The sequence below is a fragment of the Myripristis murdjan genome, chromosome 7, assembly GCF_902150065.1.
Source record: "Myripristis murdjan chromosome 7, fMyrMur1.1, whole genome shotgun sequence".
In the NCBI taxonomy this organism is placed as follows: domain Eukaryota; kingdom Metazoa; phylum Chordata; class Actinopteri; order Holocentriformes; family Holocentridae; genus Myripristis; species Myripristis murdjan.
The window spans coordinates 2971627-2992502 of NC_043986.1; the positions used below are offsets into that span (position 1 = coordinate 2971627).

General features: G+C 42.4%; 1 protein-coding gene across 1 annotated transcript in view; it reads left to right on the forward strand.

Moving 5' to 3' along the window:
* The first annotated feature begins 5542 nt into the window (after window positions 1-5542).
* Window positions 5543-20876, forward strand: part of LOC115361727 (myosin-7B-like) — a 29925-nt gene continuing 14591 nt past the window's right edge. The window contains exons 1-24 of the mRNA XM_030055317.1: window positions 5543-5642; window positions 6217-6320; window positions 6511-6654; window positions 6926-7082; window positions 7395-7422; window positions 8078-8171; window positions 9298-9390; window positions 9499-9562; window positions 9888-9986; window positions 10778-10881; window positions 12284-12422; window positions 13221-13339; window positions 13514-13663; window positions 13856-14026; window positions 14752-14931; window positions 15182-15314; window positions 15827-15903; window positions 16177-16264; window positions 16358-16475; window positions 17302-17425; window positions 17545-17681; window positions 18630-18800; window positions 19110-19194; window positions 19923-20165. Coding sequence (XP_029911177.1) covers window positions 5543-5642; window positions 6217-6320; window positions 6511-6654; window positions 6926-7082; window positions 7395-7422; window positions 8078-8171; window positions 9298-9390; window positions 9499-9562; window positions 9888-9986; window positions 10778-10881; window positions 12284-12422; window positions 13221-13339; window positions 13514-13663; window positions 13856-14026; window positions 14752-14931; window positions 15182-15314; window positions 15827-15903; window positions 16177-16264; window positions 16358-16475; window positions 17302-17425; window positions 17545-17681; window positions 18630-18800; window positions 19110-19194; window positions 19923-20165 — 2922 coding nt within the window. The remainder of the gene's footprint in view (window positions 5643-6216; window positions 6321-6510; window positions 6655-6925; window positions 7083-7394; window positions 7423-8077; window positions 8172-9297; window positions 9391-9498; window positions 9563-9887; window positions 9987-10777; window positions 10882-12283; window positions 12423-13220; window positions 13340-13513; window positions 13664-13855; window positions 14027-14751; window positions 14932-15181; window positions 15315-15826; window positions 15904-16176; window positions 16265-16357; window positions 16476-17301; window positions 17426-17544; window positions 17682-18629; window positions 18801-19109; window positions 19195-19922; window positions 20166-20876) is intronic.

Genomic DNA, 20876 nt, shown 5'->3' on the forward strand with positions numbered 1-20876 from the left:
AGAGAGAGAGAGAGAGGTAGAACAGTGAGCAGACATCTCAAAGCTTTCCGAGAGACTCAGAGCTCTCTGGGAATTAGACAATCCGTTCTCCACAGAGGAAAACAGCTGCTGTGTGTGTGTGTGTGTGTGTGTGTGTGTGTGTGTGGGTGGATGGAGAGAGAGGGAGAGAGAGAGAGAGAGAGACAGCTGTACTGATGGAGGAATGCAGGGGGGCTTAGACAGAGACATGCGGTGCGATCACATGTAAGTAAGTGAGTAAATCTTTATTTTTATAGCAGCTTTTTCACGGCGCAGCCACGGAGGAGCAGCGGAGATAAAACCAAAAACTGGAGATCAAGAGAATTAAAAGGACAGAAAACATCGGATGAGGTTTGAAAGTTGATCAAAGGTCCAATCAGAGCGAGAGGGAGAGAGACAGCGCCAGGTGAACTCCCCAATCACATTTTAACATTTTAACATCATCAAGAGACATTTACCACTGAGCAGCAGGACAGTCCACAAACCCCTCAGGCTTTCCAGTTCAACTTTATTAAAGCCCAGTATCACTATTCACAGTGTAAAAGGGCTTTACCTGTCCATTATATTTATATATATATATATATATATATATATATATATATATATATGTGTGTGTGTGTGTGTGTGTGTGTGTGTGTCTGTGTCTATGTATATGTATGTATATGTGTGTGTCTGTGTGTGTGTGTGTGTGTGTATGTGTGTGTGTGTGTGTGTGTGTGTGTGTGTACACATACATATATACATATGTATTTAAAGAACCCCCAAAGGTGCCTCAAAGAACCATAAAAAAAAAAGGTTCCTTTAAGGGCCATAAATGGTTGTTTAAAGAACTTTCCAATAAGTAGGTTCTTTACAGGACCATTTCTAAGAAAGTTCTTTGTGGACCCAATTGATTCAGTAAAGAACTTTTTTTTTAAATGGTTTAAATGGCAATTTTTCAGAATAAAAGTCTCTCTGAACGTTTTAAATCAGATGACTGTGTGCAGGTTGAAAACCAACATCAACATGTAGTTGGCCGGTTCTCCACGTTCCTTGTTCCTTCACTGGGTTCCAGACGAGCAATTAAAAATGTTTTCTGATGGTTTATTGAGCGACACATTAATCCATTCACTGAGGAAATAATCTGCACATTAATCCATTCACTGAGGAAATAATCTGCACATTAATCCACAAGGAAACAAATTGTTAGCTGCTGCCGCCACCAAATAACTCCAATAAGCATGAAGAACCTTTAGCACTTTAAAGAACCACAGAAAGTGTGTGGAGAACCAGCCCCTAAATAAAGAGGTTCTTCAACTGGTGACAGTTCTCTGTAGAACCAGAGAGCATTTTGAAGAACCATTTAAGAACCAGTGTTTTTCTGAGTGAAATAACCGTCGTCACTCGCAAGCGGAAAAACAAACAAACAAAACAAAACAGAATTGGACGGGACATTTTCCCTCCTCAGTTCAGTGAAATCCGACGTCCTTGTGTGTTGAAATATATCCCCAAACTGTTTACGGCCTCGCTCTGCTGTGATTAAGAGAGCCGTAAAACTGATCCAGGGTTTAGAGGCAGTGGCTGTTTGTGCCGGAGCCAGAGCCGGAGGAACGTGAGCCCTCTGCTGGTGTTTAGGGAGAGTCTCACCTCTGGCTTTCTCACGGCAGACCGGGTCTCCACTCTGGATTAACCTGCTCAGGCCAGCACAGGGTCACTTTTATTTTAAAGGTCTCTAGAAACGTTCCGTTGGACGTTCCGTTGGATGTTCCGTTGGACGTTCCGTTGGACGTTCCACTGGAAGCAGGATGGAGTTCAGCAGCTGGAAAGAACCGGACGCCTCCATTTTTTTTTTTTACATAATTATCAAATTAAACCTCTGAAACCCATGAGCTCACAGATGGGTTTTCTTCTACCATCTCAATAAACCCCCTTTATTTCATTCATACGATTATTCAATCAATCAACTAATCAATCAAGACTTATGAAGGCCTATGAAGATACTTTTTTTGGAGGCCCATACTCTTGTTTGTGAAGTATATTTTATATATAAATATAAATATATAGCTCCAGGGAAAGACAATAAAACAGGCCCCAGAACAGAGCCCTGAGGAACACCACACTTTAGTGGAACACCTCATGGATGCTATTCATCTCCCGTTTGACAGATAAGGAGAAATAATATTACTCTATGTCCTCAAATACACATTCATGCAGTGCCATGAAACTTTGTGGACAGTGGGCATGATTGATTTTTGGGCAAATATCCAATACATGAAACTCACATGAATTTAAAATTGCACAGTGCTGGTTGAGGTTTTGAGTGTTTCCTAGTTAATCCTGTTACTGTCATCTGTCATCAACACTTACAACAATGCTCTGGTCAAAAACAAAATGCTAGTTCAACATGAGATGTGAAATTTCATCAAGTATGTTCTGATTTTAAATCAAATCCAGCGTTTATTTGCCAATTTGCCAATAATCCCTGAAAAGGAACAAAAATACCCTTAAAAAAAATCTCCCAGCACCCAACAGCAGTAAACTAGTTGGTCAACTCCCATTTGTGTGTGTGTGTGTGTGTGTGTGTGTGTGTGTATAAATAACAACACTGAGCTTTGCCAAATTTACCAGGATAAACAGACGGTATAAATAGCATCACACGAATCTGAAAGCCTCTTTAATCTATCAGCCACCACATCATTTCGGTAAACGGAGAGCCAAAATATCAAACGACACACTGCCGTCCAAATCTTAAAGCTGGCTGCGTGTGTGTGTGTGTGTGTGTGTGTGTGTGTGTGTGTGTGTGTGTGTGTGTGTGCTATGCAGGGACCAAGCCTTCAGTGAATGAAACACGGTGTATGTCATTGCCCCATTCATATCCATTGTTCACACTCTGGATTAGAATTGGAGAGGGAGAGAGAGAGAGAGGGATGGTGGATGAGTCTATATTGGGCAAGAGGGAGAGGAGAGGTTTTGGGGTGCAGGGAGAGAGAGAGAGAGAGAGAGAGAGAGAGAGAGAGAGAGAGAGGAATTGTTTATGTCCATAGATAGACAATAGATGGATTCAGTCCATGTCAGGCCACAATGGACGGATTGGGGATGAGAGGAGGATGGAGAGAGAGAGGGAGAGAGAGAGAGAGAGAGAGAGAGAGAGAAAGGGGGCGAGAGAGATGGAGAGTCAGTTACCATAGATAGAGTCCATGGATTGAGTGGAGGATGAGAGCAGAGGCAGGGAGTGGATGTGGCCTTTAGTTTGGCTTCCAGTTGTCCTCCCTTCAGCTCTTCATCCTCCTGACCGCAGCAGGCCTTTTATGACCGTCTGCACAGCCGGGCCGGCCAATCAGCTGCGGCGCAGGAGGTCACGTGACGCCGTGACCTTGGCAGGGAGGTTATAAAGCAGGGTGATGCTCTTGTCGACCTACTTCTTTCTGTTCCTGACGCACCGAGCACAGAGCACGCCGTGACGCCGTCCTGACAGCAGACTGACCGGCACGGTGAGTTTCCAGTCAGACCCTGAGCCTGAGCCCGTTCACCTGAGTTTCTGAAGGTCAAAGGTCACAGCTACAGTTTAGTTTAGTTTTACTGCAGACAAAAACGATGTGATGTAATAAACTCTGTACCAGCATCACTTTTGACAGCTCAAATCAACTGAACAGGTAAAGCAGATTCATTGATCAGCTTGACTACCTATGCCTTTATTACTTATTGGTGTTGTATGGCAGGGTGGTGCTTTACTAAAGAGATGTAAAAACTATTATTTTTTTTTCAATATATTTTTTTTTAAATTCAATTATAAAGTCTTTTTTTCTTTGCTATGCTTGCTTGCTAAAAAAATTTATATAATTTTTAAAATTTTCTTTATTGTCTTTAAAATTGTCTTTAAAGCATTGAGTCCATCAATACCAGTGTAAAGAAAAAGAAAATATTTCTTTAATTTTTTTTAAAAGACGAACTCCACCCATAGCTAGCCCAGGTGGCTTGCTAACTTAGCTACTCAGCTAGCTCATAATCCCTGTTAAATCCTGCATTCCTATTCCTGATTTGATTGCTAACTATCTGTCAGTCTGAAGCAATGCACATTTTACACAGAATTCAACCAAAAACTACCTTTTGAAAAGAGCGAATAACCCCTAATAAGTGTTAAAAACAGCCGCCATGGCAGTTTGTTAAGGACTTAGGCTGCGTTCCAAATCGCATACTTCAACTTTTTACTTTTAGTATGTACTGCAGCAGCCCTTACAAAGTATGTAGTGTAGTATGCAGTATGCATGTGTATGCATACTATTGGAACACACTACATACATCATCGCTGACCTCCGTCCCTCTTGCTCACTTCCGCCGCCGTCCGTAGCGCCACATTTGCGGTGTGTGTGTCGTGTGGTCTTCCATATGTGGGCGTGGCCTGTACACACAGCTCAGTCAGTGTGACATAACTTCCGCTGTGCAAAGGATTGTGGGTCACTGCATCCCATACATACTATGTATTGGGACATACTAATTATTTTTCTTGCATACTAAATAGTATGGTAGTATGGGTACTGGAACACAGGGTTAGTGAAATATAGTTGAGATTATTGGATTTTATGAAGCTTTAGCACCATCTAGTGGCCGTTCCTGTGCATGCATGTCAACTAAACTGCATTTCATCGAGGGGCGGGGGGGCGGAGCGGCTCGGATGCTTCCGGCAGCATCACGTCCTGATCAATATTCAAACCTCTGCTGCTGTGCTGTGGTCGTCTGTGCATTTTAGCAAATAAATTTTTACAAACTGCACCTTTAAGAGCCCAGTCTCCTGCCTCAGCTTCTTCACTCCTGCAGCTGCTGTTTGGTGAAGCTGATGTTTTACTGTTCTCGCATTCGACACAGGAAAACGAGCCTTTTGACCACCTCGGGTATATTTTTACATTTTCTGAATGTTGGTTAATGCACAACAGCCTTTTTCAAATAAACGATAAAATAAAAATAGAATCCAGTAGAAAGCAGAGTGGAGATGATGTGCTGCTGTTTCATGTTGGGGAAGAAAAAGTTACTCCTTTGGAAATTTTGATAGTAGCTGAGTTGTGGCGAATTAAAATCAGTATTTAAGTTTCATTAGCCTGAGTTAATGTTGTCCCACACACACACACACACATACACACACACACACACACGCACACACACCGCTAACAGTGCCTGTATTTAACAGCCAAGACACTAGATGGCGCCTTTTGACGGGATTATGGCTCTGTCTCTGTGATATTACTGATACTAGCAGCAGCACTGAAATTTGTATATATATTTTTAGATCATAAATCATATACATTTTGTTATTTACTTATAATACAATGCATTCCATGTTATTTCATAATCTTTTGTATTTCTATTTCTATTTCTATTTATTAACTTCCTGCACTGTATGTGACATGGTGAGGCCCCAGCTTGAGGGGAAATCTGCTGCACTGCTTTACGGCACAAAACAGGAAGTTGTTTGTGCTTTGAACTTCATTCCACTTCCTCTGCTGAGGTTCAAGATGAAAACATGAATTTCTAAAAGCCTCTCTGCCCTCAGATGTCTCGCTTCCTGGAGATGAAGGACTTTGGAGAAGCTGCACATTTCCTCCGCCTCACCAACCTGGAGCAGCTGGCGGCCAAGGCCCAGGCCTTCGACGGTACACACACACACACACACACACACACACACACACACACATTTAAATCAGATTTATTACACGTCATGCCTCTTTTCATGAACACATCTGCCAGGTGTGTGTTTGTATGTGTGTGTGTGTCTGTGTCAAGACTGTTATAGTTAAATTAGAGTTATAAGTACAGATAAAGTTACTAAAATTAAATTTAAAAAAAAAAAAACTTGGTGTGAAAAAACGTTTGAGTCAAAAAAAAAAAAATCTAGACTCAAAAAAAAAAAACCTAACTGAAACGATGTGGACTGAGACATTGGACTACAATAAAATCAAAATCTATCTAAATCTTGAAATAATTAAACATTTTGAAACAATAAAAACTAAACTGAAATGAAGGAACCCACTCTGAGATATGGAACTAAACTGAACTGAACTATATATAAAATTAAAAATGAAATAAAAATAAAAACTAATGGAAAATACAAAACTATAATAACTCTGATCTGTGTGTATTTTTTCTTTTTTCATGTGTGTGCGTCCGTGTGTTTATGTGTCTATATATGAATGTGTGTGTGTGTGTGTGTGTGTGTGTGTGTCCCAGGTACGAAGCGTGTGTGGATGCCTGATGACGTCGAGGCGTACGTGGAGGTGGAGGTCCGGGAGCTGAACGGAGACAAAACCACCGTGGAGACCAAAGACGGACGGGTCAGCGGGCTACACTGCAAAAAAAAAAAAAAAAAAATCATATCTTTCAAAGTGTTAAAATCTTTTTTTTCTTCAAACAAGTGAAAAAAAAAATCTGCCAGTGTGCTGAGATAATCCCTCAAGAAGTTAAACCTCTACTTTGTGTGTGTGTGTGCGTGTGTGTGTGTGTGTGTGTGTGTGTGTGAGACAGTTTGTGATCATGAAGGAGGACGACCTGCAGCAGATGAATCCTCCGAAGTTCGACATGATGGAGGACATGGCCATGCTGACGCACCTGAACGAGGCCTCGGTGCTCTTCAACCTCAGGAGGAGATACAGCATGTGGATGATCTACGTCAGTGCCGACCCCAGCACCCACTGCTCCGATAAACCATCAATATAATCAATACTATAATCAATACTATAATCAATACAATACATACGCTGAATTCTTCTCTCCTCTGCCTCTTCTCTCTCTCGCTCGCTTCATCTTTCTCTTTCTTCTTCACTGTCTCGCTCCAAATTTAACAAACTTCCATCTCTCTCTCTCTCTCTCTCTCTCTCTCTCTCTCTCTCTCTGCCTGTCTCTCTCTCTCTGTCTCTCTCTGCCTGTCTCTCTCTCTCAGACCTACTCGGGTCTCTTCTGTGTGACAGTCAACCCGTACAAGTGGCTGCCGGTCTACTCTGCTGCCGTGGTAACGGCCTACAAGGGGAGGCGTCGCACCGACACCCCGCCCCACATCTACGCCATCGCCGACAACGCCTACACCGACATGCTGCAGAGTGAGTGACCTTTGACCTCTGGCTCTGACATCACTGCTCTCTGTTACTTGTGAGATTAACTCTGGTGATCAGCAGGCCCCACCGGTCTGCTGGAATCGTTTCACAGCAGCAGACATAATGTTCTAGTTATTATGGAGCGTCTTCCAGCCTGTTGACAGCAGAGACAAACATGTAAGAGTCAAGATTTCTAGCATTATGACGACTAAAACTGACACCAACTGCCAGGTTTGAGGGTTTTCTGCAAACAAGACCAGTTTGGTAACCTCTTGGCTAATGCCGTTTCTTTATTAAACTCCTGGTTTTCATTCACAGATCGTGAGAACCAGTCGATGCTGATCACGTGAGTCAGAGTCACTGTCACTGCTTTTTACTGTCTGATGCAATAGCCACACCAAGGAGAAGCTTGTGAAGTTTGTATTTTTGTAGGCTGTAAAGTTAGTTATTTCTGCCATTCAGAGTTTAGGCCAAAAGCCTGATGGAAAGTATGACGGGGATTTTATAGAAACACCAAAAAATACAGCAGGTCTGTATCACAGAGGCTTGTTAGCTATCCCATGAACAAAACAAGATGACCTAACATCAGTTATGATATTTTTAACCTTTAATTAGTTTACATATTGGCTGTTGCTGTTGAAATGTCATAACATTACATAACATTTATAGCTACCAATCTGGCAGTTTGACACTTTATTAAGTAATATATAAAGTGTCAGCTGATTGAGCTTTGAGAATGAAAACTGCATGTAAACTAAAGGTAAAGGAAGTTATACATCAGTTTTGTTGTGGTCAGCTTTCCTCAAAGATTACCATTATTCTAGCTAACAAAATATGTTAACAGTATATAAAGGAACTTGGGAACTGAGGGCTCGGAATCAGAGGAGCTTAGGAGCGGAGAACCATGAGAACATGAGGCCTGGGAACACTTTTCTGTCTCACAAGTCTCCAACAAAGTTTATCTTGTGACAAAAAAATGTATTCTCTTTCTCCTTTGTCAGTGGTGAGTCAGGTGCGGGGAAAACTGTCAACACCAAGCGGGTGATTCAGTACTTTGCCATCGTCGCAGCCCTGGGAGAAACTGGGAACAAAAAAGTAAGGCTTTTCAACATTTCATATTGCTCTCTAATGAAGGTCTTCGTTCCCCTCTCTGTTCTCCTTTATCCTGCCCACTGTCTTACTGATTTAGTTGCTGCTGGTCATGGATTAAAATCTGTGCTCTGGTTTGGATGTCACTGCTCCCAGGGGTCTAGGATGTAACCTTGTACCCTGGTGAACACAGGGCTGGGGAACATAAGATGTGGGAACAGGGGGCCTATGATGAACATGCTTGGGTACATGAGACTTTGGAATTAGAGGGGCTAGGGAACATAGTACCTTTGGAACATAGGACCTTGGGAACACAAGGCTTTGGAGTCATAGGACCTTGGGAAGATAGAACCTTGGAATTATAGGGTCTTTGAAACATAGAACTTGGAATCATAGGCCTTTGGAAACATAGTACCTTGGGGATATACAACATTGGGAGCATAGGGCCTCAAGAACACAGGTCCTTGGGAACATTGGTCCTGTGAATCATAGGACCTTGGGAACATAGGGCCTCAAGAACACAGGACCTTGGGGACATTGGTCCTTGGTAACATTGGTCCTGGGAATCATAGAACATTGGGAACACTGGTCCTGTGAATCATAGGACATTGGGAACATTGGTCCTGTGAATCATAGGACATTGGGAACATTGGTCCTGTGAATCATAGGACATTGGGAACATTGGTCCTGTGAATCATAGGACCTTGGGAACATTGGTCCTGTGAATCATAGAACATTGGGAACACTGGTCCTGTGAATCATAGGACATTGGGAACATTGGTCCTGTGAATCATAGGACATTGGGAACATTGGTCCTGTGAATCATAGGACCTTGGGAACATAGGGCCTAGGAACATAAGACCTGGGTACATGGGACCCCACTTCTCCTGAAGGCTAACATGTGCTCTCTATATGGCACAACAAAAGAAAATTCCACAAGAAAAATAACTAGAATCAGCTAAAGAATATTTTTTGGGTTGAAATGACCGCTAAAAAAATGCTGGAACCACTGACGCTAACCTGTCTGTCTCACTGAGCTGTTGTCAGCCAGATCACTGAAAATCTCTGAAACGTCTCTCACAACATGTCTAACATGTCTGTAACCTGTCTGCCTGTCTGTCTGTGCACTCAGGGATCTCTAGAGGACCAGATCATAGAGGCGAACCCGGCCATGGAGGCTTTCGGCAACGCCAAAACCATACGCAACGACAACTCTTCTCGCTTTGTAAGCACTCAGACATCGTCACGACCACCTCCAGGCTGTAACGCGGCTTGAAACCTGAAACAGCAGTGTTTAAATATAACATGTGTTTTATTTCTGTCTGTGTTTCAGGGCAAGTTCATCAGGATTCATTTTGGACCAACAGGGAAGCTCGCGTCTGCTGACATCGACATCTGTAGGTTCTGTGTGTGTGTGTGTGTGTGTGTGTGTGTGTGTGTTTATGAATGCTGACAAATTATTTGACGCAGAGGTTTGGATTTGACAAACAATAGAAACAAGTTATTGTTAAAAAGTTAGTTACATATGGCATGCATTGCAAAACAATCTGCAAAAATGTAGTCTAATTAAGTGCATAAATGATATTGTTATTTTCCGTGAAATTGCACTACTGTCACTGAGACTAACAGCTACATCCTTGTGTTGTATTTATGTGTATTTAACATGGCTGTGTGTTGTGTTGTGTTGATGTGTGCCATTTTTTGTGTGCTCTGTGTCATCAGACCTTCTTGAAAAGTCCAGAGTTGTGTTCCAGCAGCCGGGAGAGAGAAGCTACCACATCTACTACCAGATCATGTCCAATCACAAGCCAGAACTACAAGGTAACTGGCAAAAATTGTCCAATCACATGCAAGAACTGCAAGTTTACCTGCCCGCCTACCAGATATTGTCCAATCAGAAGAAACTTTAGCAAGCCAGAACTACAGGTTATACCAAGATGTACTATCTCACAACTCCAGTAATTATAATCATATATTATTAACACAATATTTCTTTGAAGATATGTTTGTGCTGACTAGCAGTGCATATAACTAACATTTCCTTCCTAAGCATTAGAATCAGAAAAGAGTCAGAATCAGAAACACTTTATCGATCCCTGAGAGGAAAGTGGATCAGATGCAGCTGCTCAGATCCTCAAGAGAAAATAAAGATAAGTATAAGAGAAATCATAAGAGATAGAAGAGGAAACATGCAACATTAAAATATGTGCATTAGAAATTTGAAGGAAAGTATGTGGATTATGTAAAAATATGTGCATTAATCCTACAGTAATTAGAAGTGTGTAATGTTATAGTCAGAAAAGGAAATGTAGATTCAGGGTCACTGATTGGCCAGCTGGAAAAAATTCCAGTCATTATCATTTTTTAAAAATTTTTATTTTATTTTACCTAAAACATACTGTAAGCCATAAACTGTACTGTCATGAAGATTAAGACTTTTTTTTTTTTTTTTTAATTTAGTCTTATCTGGACTGTTGAGTCTTGGGCACAGAAGGATTTTCCTTGCCTTCTTTTGACCACAGTGGTGACCACCTTTACATGCCAGCAGTTTTTAATTATAATGAACCCATATTATTTTTCCATGTTTTGATGAATGACGCCCTGTGTTGCAGACATGCTGCTGGTGACCACAAATCCCTACGACTACCACTTCTGCTCGCAGGGCGTCACCACGGTGGAGGGCGTCAGCGACGGGGAGGAGCTGATGCTCACTGATGTGAGAGACAAAACACACTCACCTCTAACAAAAGAGACACATCATGTAGCTGAGCTGAACACATCAGCCAGTCATCAGCCAGCGTGCATGGTTTGTGTACGTGGGTTATGAAACGTGCCTACAGGTTTTTTGTGGCCTGGGTCGTCATATTTTCAAATATCATGACTATTTCTGCTGCATGTTCAGGCTTTCACATTCAAATGTAAGCAAGGCTCGCTCTTAGACAAACTAATAAACACATGCTACAAAAGCTTAAAAAAAGATAAAATAATTACCACACCTACTCTAAAAACTAAAACTAAATATTTATCAAAATAAAAGCTCAATAGCACATCCAAAACTTTAATAAGTTTGGTCAACAGCTTCAAGAGTGCAGCTTCACTCCAGTGTTGATGTACTGACACTTTACTTGAGTATTTCCATTCAGTGAGACTTTATAATTTCCTGCTCTACATTTCAGAGGGAATCTTTTATTTTTTTTAATCTTTTTCCTCAAATGTGCTGCAACAGGATGCGGAGCAGTTAGAGCTACAACTTTAAAATACTTTTTACAAGTTAATGCAGCAATAATTTAACGCTCTGAAAGAAACCATTTCATGCTTTTTAATACTTAAGTACATTTTACTGATAATGTTATTGTACCTTCACTCAAGTAACATTTTAAATGCAGGACTTGCACTTTGAATGGTGTACTTTATCGCTACTTTTATTGATTATGGAGGAAACAGAGGCTGCTCCTGGTGCTTGGCTCATGGTCTGGGTCTGTTAGAGCAAATATGGACGATATCAGAGAGGCGAGAGAATTGAATAAATGCTTGTAGCCTTTACACATCACAAGGACACAGAATAGCAACCAGCCCGCTGACTGCAGGTAGAAATAATATCTAATGAATGAAACTCACAGTCGCATATCAGATTCTTTCCCAGGATTCCTGAGGGTGTTTGGTGTGAGGGAACACGAGGCCGACTTTGTGAATAGAGGATCTTTTTATAGACGCGGAGCGATGACAGAGTGTTATCTCGGTGGAGATGACGGCGCTGAGCCCTGACGGCCGGCAGCGATAAGCCTTTTTATTTCCACATTTACACTCTGCAGCACGCTGATCCTCCGCTGCCTCAGTAGCACAAACAGCCTAATCTTTAGTCTTTTGCACAACTCATGTTGTTCTGTAGGGAAAAAAAGAAATGTGAGTAATCTATATATATATATATATATATATATTTTTTTTTTTTTTTTTTTTTTTTTACCACGCTCACATTTTCATTCTAGACTACTGGGCAGCATGTTGACACTGTTAGCTGAAGATTCTCAACCGCAACCGTGACTTGAACGCCCGAAAACACTCTACTGTGTGTGTGTGTGTGTGTGTGTGTGTGTGTGTGTGTGTGTGTGTGTGTGCAGCATGCCATGGACATTCTGGGCTTCACTCCAGAGGAGAAGTACGGCTGCTATAAGATTGTCGGGGCCATCATGCACTTCGGCAACATGAAGTTCAAGAAGAAGCAGAGGGAGGAGCAGGCCGAGGCCGACGGCACTGAGAGTAAGACACACACACACACACACACACACACACAGTAATATATGACTACACAGAGTAATCCGTTACAACAAAGAGTAATCTGTTACTGCTGTGACAGAATTAATCTCCCTTCCTCCGATGATCAGACTTAGGCAAAAAAGGGGCACTGCCTGCATATCTTCAAACAGAGAGAGAGCAGCGGTGGTCGAGCGAGCTAGAGAGTGAAGGAAGAGAGGTTCAAAGGTTTTGAACCACAACCGCAAGAAATCCTTGATCATACAGTCACAACTGTGCACAATATATATATATATATATATATATATATATATATATATATATATATATATATTAGGCTGATAGGCCCAGTAATACGAGAGATTAGCTTCAGACACACTGATATTGTGAATATTTATAGATAATCACTGTATAGATATTCCATTTGAGATGATTTTTGGGACAGGAAAAAAAACATTTTTACTATATAAATTTATTAAGATGTTCATTTGATTTGTGATATCAGCTGCATTTTATTTTGCTGTAGTAATTGTAAATAAGTCGGTTCACACATCACAGTTTCATATAATAAGCTCTCCATAAAAATTATATTATCTGACATTTAAATTGACAACATTTCGAAACTGTCCTGTTTGTTGTAATTATGTGTAACTATGTTCAGGGCTCTGAATAAACCTGAACTTGAACTTGAACTTCCTAACAAGCCAGCGATGTTGCCAGAAAGATTTGTGGCTCAGGAATAAACATAATTCTGCAGCGTCACACTTTGTTGTTATTGAATTTTTGTGTGTGTCGTGTGTTAAGGTGTAGATAAGGCGGCTTACCTGATGGGCATCAACTCTGCGGATCTGCTGAAAGGCCTCCTGAACCCCCGGGTCAAAGTGGGCAACGAGTTCATCATCAAAGGACAGACCGTGGAACAGGTGATCGATCAGTCAATCAGTCAATCAATCAAACAATCAATCAGTCCATGTATCTGTGCCACATTATAAAGAATAACGACTGAAACACTGAAATCACTTTATACTTGTTGTCAACAAAACTGACGTGTGTGTGTGTGTGTGTGTGTGTGTGTGTGTGTGTGTGTGTGTGTGCAGGTGAACTACGCGGTGGGCGCTCTGGCCAAGGCGACGTACGACCGCATGTTCAAGTGGCTGGTGGGTCGCATCAACCAGTCGCTGTACGTCGCTCTGCCTCGCCAGTTCTTCATCGGAGTTCTGGACATCGCTGGCTTCGAGATCTTTGAGGTACGAAGAGATAGATAGATAGATAGATAGATAGATAGATAGATAGCAGAAAAATAATCAGCAGAATAATAAACACCGAAAATAATCATTAGTTACAGCCCTGAGTTTGTTCATGAGCCTCTCTCTCTCTCTCTCTCTCTCTCTCTCTCTCTCTCTCTCTCTCTCTCTCTCTCTCTCTCTCTCTCTCTGCAGTTCAATAACTTTGAGCAGCTGTGCATTAACTTCACCAACGAGAAGCTGCAGCAGTTCTTCAACCACCACATGTTCATCCTGGAGCAGGAGGAGTACAAGACCGAGGGCATCGAGTGGACCTTCATCGACTTCGGCCTGGACCTGCAGGCCTGCATCGACCTCATCGAGAAGGTCTGCTCAGTAAAGTCAAGTTAACAAAACCACAATCAAACTGCATTTGGGGAGGTTCTTGCCAAAGATGCTCATCAAGTTTAATGTATGTCGACTGTACGATGATCACATGAATGAATCTTATTGGCTATGACTCGCGTCAATATACAAGAGAACATCATCTGCGTATGTGATCACTCTGTGCTGCTGTAGTGGTAAACAGTGAAGCTCAGCTAGAATGGAGCCTTGCAATAGTGATTTTAATGTGTTAATATGAAGTATTAATATTAAGTGATGTTAATGTGCTCTGACAAAATACCAAAGAAGAGGAGGAGGAAAATGTGGACCCGGGCGTTTTCTTCTTGGTTGGATTCCCAAACATTTCATTTTGCTTGTTTTACCTCCATCATCGGGTTTACCTCCAGTGTTGTGTGCTGTCATTTTATACTGCATTCCTACTGGTTGGTTAGCTGCTGTGACTGAATTAAAAGCAGAGCTTTTCATGTAAATTTGTCATTTTTTTCTCATAAATTTAACACTTTAATCTCAGAGAATATGCGTGTTTATTCTCTGAATATTATCCCCTATATCCCCATACCCCTCCTATTTATTTCCCCTACAAACTTTAACCAAAAATTTGCTTTCATTTTATATTGTAAAAAAAGGGCATTTTTCATTTCAGGCGTGACTTTAAAGTGTTTAGGTATCTAAGGATAAGGTGTTATTATTCTCTCTCTCTCTCTCAGCCCATGGGTATTCTGTCCATCATGGAGGAGGAGTGTATGTTTCCTAAGGCCACGGACCACAGCTTTAAAACCAAACTGTACGACAACCACCTGGGCAAGTCGCCCAACTTCCTGCGACCCCGGCCCGACAAGAAACGCAAATATGAGACTCACTTCGAGGTCGTCCACTACGCTGGAGTGGTCAGTACCTGTGTATACTAGTACTACTCACAGTACCACTATGACTACTAACTAATACTATGGCTATTGCTACTGCTACCACCACTAAAACTACTAAAACACCACTAGTTACATGAGGCTCTCTAGCTCAGCAGGCTCAACATTTCCCAGCCTGAACTTTAGTCACATTAGAGAATGCGAGTTTAGGAATTAGGATTTTTAGTCCAGATTATTTCCTGTCCGTCTGTCAACATGCTGGTTGTGTTCCCAGGTGCCGTACAACATCGTGGGCTGGTTGGATAAGAACAGGGACCCTCTGAACGAGACGGTGGTGGCTCTATTCCAGAAGTCCTCCAACAAGCTGATGGCGTCCCTGTTTGAGAACTACGTCAGCTCTGACATGGGTAACTAGCTAACTAACTAACTAACTAACTAACTAACCAGCTGCTGGCCGGTTTGCTCAAAAACCTCCAGCAGATCTGACACAGGGAGCTGCCAGATTAAAGGGGCAGTTGCTGCAAAAAAACTCTAATTGTCTTCCACTGAAAACTCAATTAAGGACAAAAAAAAAACCCTTAACTGGACTCTGGCCTGATGTGACTGTGGTGGCAGTTCACCTCCAGAGATGTTAAATAGGAATAATAAAACAGAAAAACAGATCTGACCTCTGAGTCAGGAAGTGACTGAGGGACAAACTAGTCCTGATTTCAATGAATAAATAAATAAATAACTCACTTATTAATACTGAACTTTGGCTAAATAAAGTGGAGCAGACTCAAAATGACTCGCTGAGACCAAGGCGAGCAGTGCAGTATGTCCGCTCAGACCCAGACCTGCTGCTGTGTTGTGATGTAGTTTATCAGAGGAGTGTGTGTGGACAGTGTGAGTGTGAAGTTGCCGTGTTGTTCTGTTGCAGCTGCTGACCCGAAGGCAGAAAGCAAGCAGAAGAGGAGGAAGGCCGCCTCGTTCCAGACGGTTTCCCAGCTTCACAAGGTGACTTCACCTGTTTGTTCGACAGACAGACAGACAGACAGACAGGCAGGCAGGCAGGCAGACAGACAGGCAGACAGACAGACAGGTACAGCAGTGGGGAGAACATGAAGCTGCCTGGAAGAAGGGAAAACACACTCAGACAAACATTTTGGTAAATGGTTTTGTAATGATCTAAGGACGAGATCATGCAAAAAAACCCAACAAAAAAAACATTTGTGTGTGTGTGTGTGTGTGTGTGTGTGTGTGTGTGTGTGTGTGCTTGTGCATATACAGGAGAACCTCAACAAGCTGATGGCGAACCTCCGCAGCACTCAGCCTCACTTTGTTCGCTGCATCATCCCCAACGAGACCAAGAGCCCAGGTGACCTGGTGTGGATCTTTTGTCCATGTGTGACATGAAAACCTCTTTCAGCTCTTGTGGATAATGCGAGGGGTTTCCCTGTGTGTCCTGCAGGGGTGATGGATCCCTTCCTGGTCCTGCACCAGCTCCGCTGTAACGGCGTGCTGGAGGGGATCAGGATCTGCAGGAAGGGCTTTCCCAACCGGATCCTGTACTCTGAGTTCAAACAGCGGTGAGTCACCAGAATCAAACCCTGTCAAAGCTCCGCCTCCAGCACACACCTTTACACACCTTGACACACCTTCACACACCTTCACACACCTGCTCTATCTGGATCAGAGCTGGAGCTTCAGCGGAGGACAAAAACACCTGACAGGTGGTTTTAGGTCAGACATTCAACAGGAAAACCAACTTAGATAAACCAGGTGCTGAACAGTTAGTTAGTTAACCCTTTATTGGGCAAGTGACTATTTTTGGTAATTTCAGAAATTTTACACATCACGCCCATCCCCTGTCTCAATTAGTTCAATAATCATTCGGTCTTCACCCAGCCAATCAGCAAAGATCGCTCTACATCCCAGGTCACATGATTGTGGCATTTGACCAGTCTCATTGGCTTTGATTTTCTATAGGAAAATGAAAATTTTAGAAAAATTTTATAAAAGTAATAAAGTCATGTCATGTTCACTTATAACAGTCCAGGGTTGTTTTTTTGAATTTCAAAGTATTTCAATGAGTGCCCTATAAAGGGTTAACTGATTATTCACTTGGAAGAAAATGAATTGATCACAAGTTTGATAATAAATGTTTTTGTAAATGTTTTAGCCAGTAAAAACACCAACCACTGTCTGATTGTCTGGTTTTATAACTTTTATCATTTTTTTTTTTTTTTTTAATTTTGCACTGGTCAGTGAAACTTGGCTGGAAAAAAAATCAGAGATGGAACATTGTTGAAAAAAGAAAAATGATCAATCATTTAATTGAAGAATAGATTAATTATTATTTACAGTCCTGGTAACAACATAAACATGTTTTTTTTTTTTTTTTTTTTCCTGCAGTTATCGTATCCTGAACCCGGCTGCCATCCCGGAGGACTCGTTCGTGGACAGCAGGAAGGCTGTGGAGAAGCTGCTGGGCTCTCTGGACATCGACCACACGCAGTACAAGTTTGGACACACCAAGGTAGAGTGACTGTCACGCTCACCCTGCTGCTGCACTCAGGTGTCATACGACATGAGCTTACCTGGTGAGGAAGGCTCCAGGTGTGAGCCGTGCCCTGACAGGCTGTCCCGCCCTCTCAGGTGTTCTTCAAGGCGGGGCTGCTGGGCCTGCTGGAGGACATGCGGGACAGCCGTCTGTCCCAGATCCTGACCGTGGTCCAGGCCCGCTGCCGGGGGAAGCTGATGAGGATGGAGCGGCAGAGGATGATGCAGGAGAGGTGGGAGCCCCGAGGAGAACGTCTGAGCGGAGCTGAGGAGCAGAGAGAGGAGCGTTTGGCTGCTCTCCTTCACCTCACTGAATATAGAGCCAGTTACACTGATTCTGCTGGGATATTGTCATTTATTTCTTGGATCATCATCGTTAATGATTTTGAATAATTTATGAGTCTAATGTTGTGTTTGATGCCACGTTTGAGGTCAGAGGCTAAAAGCTAAAGGCTACAGGAGGAGGAGCCGACTGAGGATGTGAAGCTTGGTTAAAAACATTCTTTTGACCACGCTCTTCTTCCTCTTCTTCCTCTTCTCCTCCTCCCCCTCCTTCTTCTTCTTCTATTCCTCCTCCTTCTTCTTCTCCTCGCTCCTCTTTTTCTCCTCCTCCTTCTTCTACCCCTTCATCTTCTCCTCCTTCTCCTCCTCCTCCTTCTCCCTTTTCTTCTTCTCCCCCTCCTTCTCCTCTTCCTCCTCCTTAACTTCTTCTCCTCCTGCTCCTCTGCCTCCTCCTCCTTCTTCTTCTTCATTTCCTCTTCCTCCTCCTCCTCCTTTCTCCCTCTTCTTCTTCTTCTTCTTCTTCTTCTTCTCCTCCCCCTCCTTCTCCTTCTTCTCCCTCTCTTCCTCCTTCTCCTCCTTCTCCCCTTCCTCCTCTTCCTCCTCCTTAACTTCTCCTCCTCTTCCTCCTCCTTAACTTCTCCTCCTCCTCCTCCTCCTCCTCCTCCTGTCTTCTTCCTCTTCTGTCCCAGTCTCCATGAACCTCAGCACCAGCGTCCAAACCTACACAGACTCTGAACATGTTTTCTTTATATTTTTAGTTTTAGTTTAGTTTTGTCAGAAAGCAGCGTCGCTTTAGTTAGTTTTAGTTTTTTTTTAAAATTTAAAGTCTAGTTTTTAGTTTTATTTCGGTGAATTAAAGTGTTTTGTGTTGCCGTGGTAACGTGGCGGCTCCTCCTCAGGGACTCGGCGATGGTGATCCAGTTCAACCTGCGGGCCTTCTTCTCGGTGCGCACCTGGCCCTGGATGATGCTCTTTTACAAGCTCCGCCCCCTGCTGAGGAGCGCCCAGGTGGAGAAGGAGCTGGCGGCGCTGAAGGAGGAGTTCAACAAACTAAAAGAGGCCTTCGACAGGTCCGTTTGTCTGTCTGTCTGCCTGTCTGTCTGTCTGTCTGTCTGTCTGTCTCTCTGTCTGCCTGTCTGTCTGTCTGTCTGTCTGCCTGTCTGTCTGTCTCTCTGTCTGTCTCTCTGTCTCTCTGTCTGTCTGTCTGTCTGTCTGTCTGTCTCTCTGTCTGTCTGTCTGTCTGTCTGTCTGTCTGTCTGTCTGTCTGTCTCTCTGTCTGTCTGTCTGTCTGTCTGTCTCTCTGTCTGTCTGTATTTAAGTGACTGCCCTCAGCTGGTTTCTTGTTTGTTTGTTTGTTTGTTTGTTTGTTTGTTGCTCAGGTCGGAGGCGAAGCGTCGGGAGGCCGAGGAGCGGCAGGTGGTTTTGGTTCAGGAGAAGAACGACCTCACTCTGCAGCTCCAGGCTGTGAGTCAAACCACAGCAAACATGTTCAGAGGGATTATAATCCTGTTAGTTTGCTCAAACTGAAGAGAATTTAAACTGATAAAAAAAAAACTAGTAAATAAATAGATACATAAATAAATAACAGTCAAACTGGATCTTCACTGGGATCAAAGTGGAGTCACGGAATCAAAGTCTAAAGGTGTCCCTGACAAATACCAGGTATAAAAAAAAAGACTGGAACTAACACTGAAACGAATAAAAACTAAGCTAAAATTAAATATTTTCAAATGAAAAAAATAAACTAAACTAGAAAACCGACTTTAAAAACAAATTAAAACTAAATTGAAGCTGAAAACAAAAAGTCAGAATGAATTAAACACAAATGCAAAATTATAATAATCTGGACGTACAGAGGTGAAAAGAGGGGAAGTTGGAAAAAGAGGCTTTTGCCCCAAAACAGTGGAATATTCCTTTAAGGACTGACTCTAGTTTAGGAAAACTCAGTATGAATTACAAGTAATGCTTTATTTTTATGTTTTTGAAATAACTCCCTCATTTCCCTGCATGAGCACTTCAGGGGGCCTCAGTCATGTGTGGAAGAGTTTTAATTTAATTTTTTTTTTTTTTTAATGTTATTTTAGGTTTTTGTAGCACTTTGAGATTCTTTTATGAAAAGCGCTTTACAAATAAAATTTATTATTAATATTATTATTATTATTTATTAATATTTTGCCCTCGCCGTCCTCCAGGAGCAGGACAACCTGACGGACGCTGAGGATCGCTGCAACCAGCTGATCCAGGCCAAGATCTCCCTGGAGTCCAAGCTGAAGGAGGCGCAGGAGCGGCTGGAGGACGAGGAGGAGGTGAGCGCCTCGCTGACCTCCAAGAAACGGCAGCTGGAGGACGAGGTGGCGTCGCTCAAGAGGGACGTGGACGACCTGGAGATCACCCTGGCCAAGGTGGAGAAGGACCGGCACGGCGTGGAGAACAAGGTGTGTGACCCCCGCGGGCGCAGGTCACCGTGTCGGACACCGGGGGGCAGCACTGCCACAGCACACGCCTGGTTCTGATGAAACTCTGAGTCATTTCCCATGAAGCTCTGTCGTCTGCTGTTTATCTGTCTGTGATACTGGTGACCAAAATCATCTGAAACCAGCACAGTCGATACCAAACAAACACAGCGACACTGATTTTAAAACACTAAGTGAAAAAAATCTTTTGCCCCTTGTTGCTGCTAATTTTCTGGTAGTTTTTCTGCTAAGTTTTTCTTCCTAATTTTTCAAAAATGAGCTCATTGCCTTTCTTTCGCATGTTTTCAAACAAACTAAGAGAATTGTTGTGACTTTCAAAGGGTTATAATAATAATAATAATAATACATTTTATTTGTTATGGCGCCTTTCAAGGCACTCAAGGTCGCCTTACAGTAAAAATAAATACAGAATACAGCAATGACAGAAAAAAAACACAGCATAAAAACAACACAGACAACACAGCATAAGAAAACATCATAGAAAAAAGCATAAAAAGAAAACATCATAGAAAATACTTAATTAGACATTGTGACACCCACCCCACAATATAAACTACAACAACTATTGATTCACACTTGCAGACCCATGTTTGATCACAACCACTAATAATGAAGGATTCAATGGAAGTCGCCTATTGGTCATGTCTTTTACATTATATATATATATATATA